At 50.3% G+C, this 10,195-nt stretch overlaps 1 protein-coding gene across 1 annotated transcript; it reads left to right on the forward strand.

Moving 5' to 3' along the window:
- Window positions 1-5,577: 5,577 nt before the first annotated feature.
- Window positions 5,578-7,999, forward strand: LOC135910682 (uncharacterized). Its single transcript, XM_065442722.2, has 2 exons — window positions 5,578-6,496; window positions 7,119-7,999. The coding sequence occupies exons 1-2, from the start codon at window positions 5,873-5,875 to the stop codon at window positions 7,458-7,460; spliced, it is 966 nt and encodes a 321-aa protein (XP_065298794.1). The 5' UTR covers window positions 5,578-5,872; the 3' UTR covers window positions 7,461-7,999.
- Window positions 8,000-10,195: the final 2,196 nt, after the last annotated feature.

Genomic DNA, 10,195 nt, shown 5'->3' on the forward strand with positions numbered 1-10,195 from the left:
CCGCGCATTCCAGAACTCTTGCACTCCGCGATTGAGGCGGCGCTGCTTGTGCACAATATTGTTGATGTACCACGTGACTTGCGCCAAAATGTCAAAATATACGAACGCCGCGTGGCTGGGACTGAACCAAGGTCTAATGTTTGCCGTCGCTTAGTGAAAGTCTGGCTATTTTTCTTTCTTTTTTTTGCATTTCACCTAAATGCATAATTTGTTATTATTAATTCATCAACTTCACTAAATATTATACTGAGGGCAAAAGTGCCAATGAGCATATTGTAGGCCTTCCTCTAGAAGGCCAAGGGTTCGATGACGATAATGGACATGTTCTTGGCGAAGGACAAGTCTAAGCAAGAGCGCGTCGTGGTCGTCGGTACCTTGGGATCTGTGTAGCACTCTAGCCCGAACCGCTCGAGCATAAATGAGGGCAGCCAACCTATGTAGCACCAGTTACAGGAGATGATGCTGGAAGTAGGCACAGTGAGTGAGTGAGTGAGTGAGTGAGTGAGTGAGTGAGTGAGTGAGTGAGTGAGTGAGTGAGTGAGTGAGTGAGTGAGTGAGTGAGTGAGTGAGTGTATAAACTTTTATTGGGTCCAGCAAAGCGCGATAAAACGCGCACCCGGCTAATCCCACGAGGGACTGACAGATCTAGCCTGCCGGCCCGATCGCGGGTGCGCTGGACGGCCAGGATCTGGTCCTCAAAGACGGGACTTCGCAGGAGCGCGTCCCACTCTTCCTTGGTGAACTTCGGGCCCAGCGACCCGCGCGCCCAGAGCATATGAGGCAAAGTAGCAACCTCACCTCAGGCCACGCAGAGAATAGGGCCGATAATCCAAGGGATAATCTCTGTGCTCTCGAGAGCCAGGTTATTTGTCATTTCATTCATAAATAAGCCTTTGTGACGAGGCACTTGGACTCATGTAATTTAGCTTAACCAATACTTCACTATCGAATGAAGGGATCATAAAATGTGAAAGCTACTATTTGCAGTGGTTGGTTGGTTTGCCTTCATAGTTGGACGAGTTAGCAATATAATTCATCTTGGGTACTAGGCGCCAAAACACACACAACACAAGGAAGGAGACGGGACAGAGCTCCTGCCTCGTCTCCTTCCTTGTGTCGCGTGTGTTTTCGCGCCTAGTACCCAAGATGAATCGTGACCAACTCGCCTAACAAGACGTCCTTTTTAGCAATATAATTAGTTAGATTTAAAAAAGACGCACTATAATGAAAAATTATGAATAAATGAAAAGTAAAATAAGACCAATATTTAAGAATTTGGCAAGGAATTCGTCCTGGTTCGGGGAGAATAAGCTCCTCAACAGCTGCACAGACATACCTATGACAATGTCCTAGAGAGGAGGCTCCCAAAGACAGAATATCTGGAATGGCAAGGCTGTTGTTGTTATCCTCAGACATGGTGTCTCACATCTGCTGTGGGTGATGTGACTAAGATGGCGCTAGTGGAGGAACGCGAGGCCTGTGTTTCTCAGGGAGTCAAGGTGCTCTCTTGTGGCGGACATGAGCACACGGGGGACCGGATCGGTCGAGTGGCGGCTTCACTTCGGGAACGCAGGCTATGTGTCCTGCCTGCGGACAAGGAAGGGGGTTTCGTGGTGCTTTCCCAGGGTGTTTACCGTGATAAAGCCTGTGCTGCGGTATGTGCTGTCTTTAATCCTATTCGACGTGTTTCGCTGAAGAAAGTAAAGTTGCGAGCTAAGCGTAAAGATCTTAATTTGGCAAACGTTGCAAAGAAAATCAATGGCACGGACGGTGACTGCCTAGAAATGTTTTTCACCGCCAAGACCCATAAGGATGATTGTCCTTTCCGTGTCATTGTTTCTGAATCCGGGACGTGGCAGAAGTGCGTGGCAGAATTCCTGCAAAATAGCCTGAGACTCCTCAACGTGGCGGATCCGTTTCTTACCAAAGATTCTTCAGCGGTGATCAACTTTTTAAATGGAGCTGACGGAGAGTGTTTAACTGCATTTTCTGTGGACATAAAAGATTTGTTCTATTCATTGCCACATGAGGGTTTGCTGTGCAGTGTTGAGGCGGCAGTAGATGAGCACGGCGCTGTCGTTTTTTCTAACTCTTGTGGTGTTAGTGTGGCAAGGTTTTTAGAGCTTTTATCATTTTATTTGAGGTCCACTTTTGTTCAATTTGACAATAACATTGACCTGCAAAATCAGGGTGTTTGCATAGGCTCTTGCATAGCGCCCACATTAAGTGACCTGTTTTTAGCTCGATGTGACAAAGCTTTTGCTGTGCGGTTGAGTGATTTGGGCGTTGTGAAGGTTTTTAGATATGTAGATGATTTTTTGGTATTTTTAGATAGATCACTACTTGATCCGGCTGCCAGTTCTCCTGTAGATTGCCGTTTTTACTGTTCAAACCTTGCTGTTAGCTGTATTCTTGCCTCATTCAATGAGTATTACAGGCCACTGACGTTCACTACTGAATTTCCAGCGCAGGGCAATATCAGGTTTTTAGACTTGCGTTTGCATTTCAGAGCTGAACACATGTGTTGGGTATATGAGCCCAGAGCTAATAAGCCGCCCTTGAAGTACAGTTCTGCACACTCTAAACTCATAAAAAGAAGTATCGTACGTTCTTTCCTGCCATGCGCTCTATCTAAGTCATGTGCTCACTTGCTAGATGAAGGCCTTAGTAAGCAGGTGGCTCGTCTGGAAGCAGCGAACTATCCAAGACATCATTATCTCGGTTGCTGAAGGCCTGCATCGTCAAAGGAAACTAACTTCACGCATGAGCGATGAGCAGAGAGCGGATGACGATAGAGAAAGGAAAGAAGAACTGGACAAACGAAAAAGTTGCGGTAGTTCCCTACTTTCATAAGGTCTCCCATAACCTAAAAAAGGTTGGGCAACGTTCTGGTGTAAACGTTGTGTTTACTGCACCTAACAAACTCTTGAGGTTGAGTGTGATGAGCTGTCCCATGAGGAAACGAAAGCCTGGTTGCGCTACCGCGCACAAAGATCCTTTTGTTGCATGTACTCGCAATGTTGTGTATAAGATCCCACTCTCGTGTGGGAAGAACTACGTGGGCCAGACGGGCAGGTGTATAAACGTGCGTCTGGCGGAGCTTAGCAACAAAGTGGAGAGCATCGCAATAGATGGGCATCTGGCTGCCCATTGTAGAAAATCTGACGCGAAGGCACCATGCTTCCCGCTATTAAAACGAACTGTTGTTGTCTATCGCCACAGGAATAAGATTACGAAGGAAATTGTGGAAGCAGCTGAGATAGCCAGAGCAGGTGACGAGTGCGTTAGCACGCCGTCTATATTTTTATCAAGGAAAGAGCTTCAATTCTTGGGCATAATAGTCACATGACTGTCTTTTCCTCCTTCCCTACAGTGTATTCTATTGCAGTGGCGTCCCAGGGAGTATACATATACTCACCAGCTGCAATAAATCAATTGTTGAAAGTTAGCGCTCGTCCTGTGTTCTGCTTGTCCCTGTGTCAATTTTTGCGCTATGTATCCCAGTCTGAATGATTGGCCAAGACTGAGGTGGATAAGGCTTAATGAATATAGAAATTAAAAGGCTGCGTCCGCCTTCGTGGTTGCTGGCAATAATAAATGTTGACTCTCTCTCTCTCTCTCTCTCTCTCTCTCTCTCTCTCTCTCAAAAATTCAATAAACAAATTCAGTGTGCCAGATGCGAGAAAATGACCGACATATCCTGAATTGAAATATACTAAAAACTAATAATACTAATAATAGTACTAATAATACATTTTGGATGGGGACGCTAACATACCTGTGACTGTACACGAGAGTCGAAGCTCCAAATGAAATTGTCAGATCCAGGCCAATTTTACGAAAGAGAACTTCGAAGACTCATGACAAAAAGAATTGATCTAATGTTTCCTCCTCATTAGAGAAAATGCAAAGGGAGGAATGCCTCAAAGCAGACCTGCGCAGTAAAAATTCAAAGAGGACGTCTGGCAACCTAATTTGGAGAATGAGTCCGCAGATTCACTCGGAAACAAACTCTTGTGACCAGGCACCCAAATTAATCGAATACATTGCAAATTAGAAGGGACTATATACGGAAAGGAATAGTCGTAATAGAGGAGAATCACTAGACGCGGATAGGGACGAACACGCAGATAGCAGCTGTGGCATAATTGAAAAAAAGATAATTTACGCAGGGCGAGAATTGCTGCTATGAACTCTGCCATCAAGAAAGATAGGCTTAAAACTTGGCATCCGAAAAGAAAAAAATTCAAACCAAGTTTACCACAAACGATTCCAACGTCTGATTTTTCTTTCCAGTGTGATGCGTCAGTTGCGTTGACGTTTGTTGGAATTGCCGAGAAACGATCTTGTAGAATCTCATTTAGAAGTGCGGTATGGGAGTATAGCTTATCAGTGTTCCAAAGACAATATTCCTGAATGTAGTAAAGTCTGCTAAAAAATAACCTGGGTCGCATGAAATCTAGGCCAAGGAGCTACAGGAAAACATGAATGAAGCTGTAGTATGAAAACTATCTGGGGTTCAGTAATACGGTGAAATGATCCTTCTTGTTCTTGTTCTTGTTCCCTAGTGAAATGGCGCAACCCACTCTGGGGTATCGGCCATGAATCGGGCGGTGAAGGAATTGTTAGCAATTTTTTCTGAATAAATTCAGGTGACATGAAATAAGTATCTTGCTATTGGGATTTAAAATGTCTACTGTTACAGGTATGAATAATCAGTTATCTAGATATATTTGTGAATTTTGTGAACATTATAAGAATTTTGAAGAATTCTAACATGCAGTTCGTTTTGTCTCACGCAGAAAGATGCAGAGGGCTTCACAAACGTTCCTGTGGCTGTAACCCAGTACGGTAGCCCCAAAGGAAAGAGTTAAAAGAAGAGTTAAATTCAAGCCAGGCTTTTGGAAGGGCTCTTCTAAAAATCTTTTCCGTTGGATAATGAAACGGTGGCTTCCAGTAGTGTTCCAGAGGTTCAGCCTCATTGCACAAGGGACACATGGGCGATATAACCAGACCAGACATGTGGAGGTAAAGGTTCAGTGGGGGGACTCGACACCGTATAGTCTTGTAATGATTACTTCAATTTTTCTAGAGGAGCACCCATTTGTTATTCCAAGGAAAACTGAGATGCGGGAAAATCAGACGTTGCCAATGATGATTGCGCGAACCTATTCGAAAAGAAAGAAGGCAAACCAAGTTCACCACAAGGGATTCCATTAACGTCTGATTTTTCTTCCCGCTGTGATGCGTAAGTTGCGATGACGTTTGTTGGAGTCGCCGAGAAATGATGTTGAAGAGGCTCATTTAGAGTTGTATATTTTCTGAATCGCGCCGCATTGATGAAAGCTGACGAAGGTAAAATGGGGAATATAGGACCATCGTGGGATGCTACTGCGAGCGCATCTGCATATTCGTCTAATGCTAGGCCTCTGTGACCTGGCACCCGCACTAGACGAACGAGACACAAGTTTCTTGGGAGAAGAGAACAATCACTTCCTCTTCCTCCTTCGGGGGTGAGACATATTTTGGGATCGCTCGCTACGAGATGCGTTGCCACAGCGTCGTCGTCATCATCATCATTATCAACCGTAGCGCGAAGGCTCGTGCTCGCGTTCCACACCGGCACCAGCAGCCGCAGGCCGTCGTCTCACCGATGGAGCTCGGCGATGGTCGCCAAAGGCCTACGAAGTAGGCAGCTGCCGCGGGCCCTCTCCCGGTGACGTATGTGATCTAAATTCTGCTCGGGTGCGAAATTCTGTGACGGGTGCGCTCCTGCCCGGCTGATAGTGAACAGTCACCCCCGCACCCGCCGCCAGAGAAGAGCCGCCTCTCGGGCAGTCCACGACGTAGCACCGACAGCAGCAGAATCATCATGGCCGGCAGGAGCGTTCGCGTCATCACGCTGGGCGACCCCAACGACGTGGTCTGCATGGACGAAGGCGTGCGCGTGTTCGCGGTCGACCCCTCGGCGCAGCAGTCGCAGATGGTGACCCGCCAGTCGTCGCTCACCAAGGTCTACTGCGGCCCCGTGGAGACCATCGGCATGCCCGCGCCCCCGAAGATCAAGGGGTCGCGCCTGGACTGGCGCATCACGCCCGAGGGAGGCCTCGAGGTGACCGTGGGCCGACCGCTCAGCCAGGAGGAGGAAGAGAAGCGGCGTGACCGCGGCAAGGAAGGCCAGGACGACAAGGACAAGGACAAAGACAAGGACAAGGACAAGGACAAGGACAAGGGCGCCGCAAAGCCCGCCGCCGCCTCGGGCTCCGGCACCAAGCTGGCCAGTGTGGCCAGCATGAAGAGCGGGATTTGCGACCCGCTCTCGCTGCTGGCGAACAAGCGGCTGCCCATCTGCTTCGAGACGACGCTCGGCCAGGAGACGGCGCCGGGTCTGACGTCGGTCACCGTCATCAACGAGCAGCCCGGAAATCCGGTCGTGGTACAGCCGCGGCCCGCGCCTGTGCCGTCGAGCAGAGGGTGTGCCCCTGGCGGTGTGCAGGTGAGCCCACTTCTGGTCCCGGAGAACGCAGTCTGATTGAAGACGCTGGGCTATGGGCACTTCCCACGCCCACGAGTGCTGGCGAATGGGTCGTCGCCCCTGGTCGGCATTTAAGTGGCGACTGAATCCTGACCACAACGCGCCTGCGCCGTCTCCATATGCCGTTTTGGCGTGACGTAGTCGCGCGTAGCAGTAATTGCTGTAACTCCAAGTCCCTGTGTTGACGATAGACTGGTTAGCCTATAGACTTGGTTTTCTAATCTACGCGCCCGAGGAGCTTAGTAGGAAGGGTTGTACTTTCTTCTGCAAGCATATAGCATTATATCGTAGCGGCGTTTGGTGAGTCCTGTGACTTCAATGCGCCGAATCACGTTGCTGATTAGTGCTAAAGGCAAGAGTGCAGTATTCAGTATAGGCTTTACGCAACATAGAGTATGTGTAACGAAACAGGATCGTGCATTATAACTGGCAGCGCGGGAAAGGGAACGAAACTGCCGTCTGCTGGCTTCGCATGATTGTTATCACGCGCGCGTGCGCACATCTTGGGGTTTTCCTCTGCTGAATGCAGCAACTCCTAATGCTTCTTTTTTTTTCTCTCTCTCCGCGCCCGTTCACACTACAGGTCATCTGCAGCAGCGACAGCTACGGCGGCTACCAGCAACCCATTGTCACGACCTGCAGCGGTGCCGGCGGCGGCGGCAGCTTCACCGGCGTTCGCATCCTGAATGACTCGTCTTCCTCGATGGGTCGGCGCTGCGAGCAGCTGCTTCCCGAGCCGTGTCCCGCGATGCAAACGGTGCACATCATGGACGACGCCATGGCGAGCCGTCGCAGCTCGTCCCGCGTGGTGCACATCTTCGAGGACCCGCCCGGGCCTTCGCGGTCGATGAGAGGATCGTCGCGCGACCGACAGGTCGCCACGCGCGTGGTGCACATCGAGGAGGACTGTCCCGACTTGTACTAAACTCTCGGATGTTTCGCCGCCGCCGTCTGCCATTTGTCCCTCACAGCCGCAGAACAAAAGTTTTGGCCGAGGATACAAGGGCTTAGACGCGCTGTTCGGCGTGCGAACCTTATTGGGACGGTAGCGAAATCGTGAGGCTGTGTTATCCTGGGCGCAGATGGCAGATCCTGGATGATCTGTAAGCGAGATTGACGGCCAAGCTGCGGAAAGCCTGTCCGATGTCGTGGCTTAGACCCACGTGTGAACACTTCGAAAACGGGCTCTGCCTCCAAAAACAAAATATGGATGCTCATGCATCATTGAAAGCGGGGAAACGGGACGCTGTGGTCCGGAATGCTTAGCTGTGTTAGTGACGCGTCTTTCAGGAACTGCTGCAAAAGCATTGGGTTGGCTTCTATCCCACGTCACTGTTATCTCGCTGCAGCGCTTGCAAGCAAACAAGACGCAAAAAAAACGAATAAAATGGGCATGAGAAGGCGTTCAGTGTTGGACTTGGGAATGTGTAACACCACCATTAAAATATTTTTTGTGGTGTAGTACGAGTGTAGTCTTACCTTCGTCTCAGAATGCCTCGATGGCTGCTGCTGTATAGGCCAAATGACGCGAAAGTATAAGGTATCTTCAGTTTGTCCTTGATATCTTCAGTTTGTCCTTGACTGTCCAGGACTGCACGAGACGTTGCTTTTTTATCAAATACCTGCCCGAGCAGCTGTGTCGAGTGGTCGCAGCGCAGATGTGCCGCATTTCTTTTGCATTGATGTTCGGACCGAGGATAATCCGAGGAAACCACAGTATATACCAAACGTTTATTTAAAAGAAAAAAATGCAGAAAGCGAGTGGGTGGAGCCCCTAGTTCAGGGCCCCACTGGCTTGAGCGGTCCGCCGTGCTTGGTCGAGGAGCGCTAGTTGCATCTCCCGATCCTCGCTGGCGGGCCAAGTCTCCCACTGCTTCCTTCCGGAAAGTTTGCCGGCTATTTTTGGTGTATTAATTCCTCACATGCTCACAACATGCGGACGATAGAGTACTGCGCATCACTTGCAGCTATCTTGACGAGGGCTCCGTGACCTTTCTATATATAGCCCCTGTCGTAACAGATGTTCCGTTCTTAGGGAGAAAGAGGAGATTGAAAGAGAGAGAAAACATTTACTTGGACCATCGGAGTCGTTGCACGTGAGGTCTAGTGGGTGGCGTCCTCATTCCAGGACTCCACTGGCCATGGCTGCTCGACGTACTTGCTGGACGAGAGCTTCTCGCCTAGCCAGGGTATCGCCGTTCAGCTGTACCTCCCACCGCTCAAATGGCATGCTAGGCGTCTCCAAGTGTTGAGGTTTGCCCCCGCACCCACACGAGATGTGAAAGTGTGTAGGGCGTGTGTCGCCCCACCAGGGGCAGATGGTGCGATATGTTTGCGGGTACATTTTGCTGTATCTGTGTAGGTTTGGGAATGTGTTGGTCTGAATAAGTCTGAGAGCTATACTGCCTCTTCAGTGCTGAGCTTTCTGTGAGGGAGGGGATAAATTCTGCGGTTGAGTTGCTGCATCTCGAGTCGGTCGCAGTAATTTAATGGCAGGGGCACGAAGGTGAAGGGTGGGGATTGATGAGACGATTGGTTTTGCCCCACTCGGTTGATTAGCGTTCGAGCGAAAGCGTTCGCCCTTTCGTTCCCCTCTTTCCCGCATGGCTCGGCGTCCACGTAATTTGATGGGATTCTTGCAGCCTCGGGCTTAGAATCTGAGCCGCCAGCAGCGGTGTTCATCCGTTGGTAAAGTTACGGCAGGCCTGTTGCGAGTCGGTAACGCCATGAACTTCTCTGCCTGCCCTGTCTTGTTGCTTTAATACTAGTGCCGCGGCTATGGTCTCAGCCGCAGCTGGGGTTTCTGCCCTGACGGAGGTTGCGAGGGTCAATGAGTTGTCTCCTCCTTCACGGCGGCTACTGGGAAGAGGTTCCCTGCAGGGTACGCCGCCACGTCCACGCACATTACGTACGGGTAACCATTGAATAGTCGGCGCTGTCTGTCGACGCGAGCCTTGCGTCGTCCTTCGTGGAGTTCATGACTCATGTGTTTCGGTATGGGGTTCGCCTTGATCTTGCCTCTGACCTCGGGCGGGAGTGATCGTTGCCCATCGAGGGCACGGAGTTCCGGCCATTGCCGTTCCGGTCCGGTGGAGAATGGCTCTGCCCGCCGCCGTGTTCTGTAGCCTGGCTTTTTGTGAAGCCATAACCGCGTCCGACAGCTCAGCGAGGGTGTTGTGGATCCCGAGGGTCGCTAACCTCGTTTGAGGTGGTGACAGGGAGACTCAGGGCCTTTTCGTACGCGCCTCGGATGATGGCATCGAGTTGTTTTTGGTCGCATTTGTTTAACGAGTTGTAGTGATACGGCATGCTATGCGTCACTCTGCTGATCACCAGAGCCTGGACGAGGCGAAGCGTGTCCTCTTCTCGCATGCCCTTGCGGCTTCTTGTTATTCGTTTGATAATCCGCAAGATCTGGTTGGTGGCGGACCTTAGGGTTTGGATGGCGTGGGAGGCTTTCAGGTTGCTCAGATCCAAAAACCCCGAATCCTAGTCTTATTGCTTTCCGTGATCTTCTAGCCCTCTAGATAGAGGTCGCTAGGGCCGGGGGACTTGTAGATTCCTCCTCCGTGTACTCGGATCACCTCGGATTTCTCGGGCGGCGCAACGCATCCCGCTCGCTGCCGCAAATCTCTCCACGGCCGTCGTCGCGGCCTCCTG

This window comes from Dermacentor albipictus, chromosome 2 (genome assembly GCF_038994185.2).
Source record: "Dermacentor albipictus isolate Rhodes 1998 colony chromosome 2, USDA_Dalb.pri_finalv2, whole genome shotgun sequence".
Lineage (NCBI taxonomy): Eukaryota > Metazoa > Arthropoda > Arachnida > Ixodida > Ixodidae > Dermacentor > Dermacentor albipictus.

Coding starts and splice junctions, on each gene's coding strand:
- LOC135910682 (XM_065442722.2), top strand. CDS start 5,873: ATGGCCGGCAGGAGCGTTCGCGTCATCACGCTGGGCGACCCCAACGAC. Junction 6,497..7,118: donor GTGCCCCTGGCGGTGTGCAG/GTGAGCCCACTT, acceptor TTCACACTACAG/GTCATCTGCAGCAGCGACAG.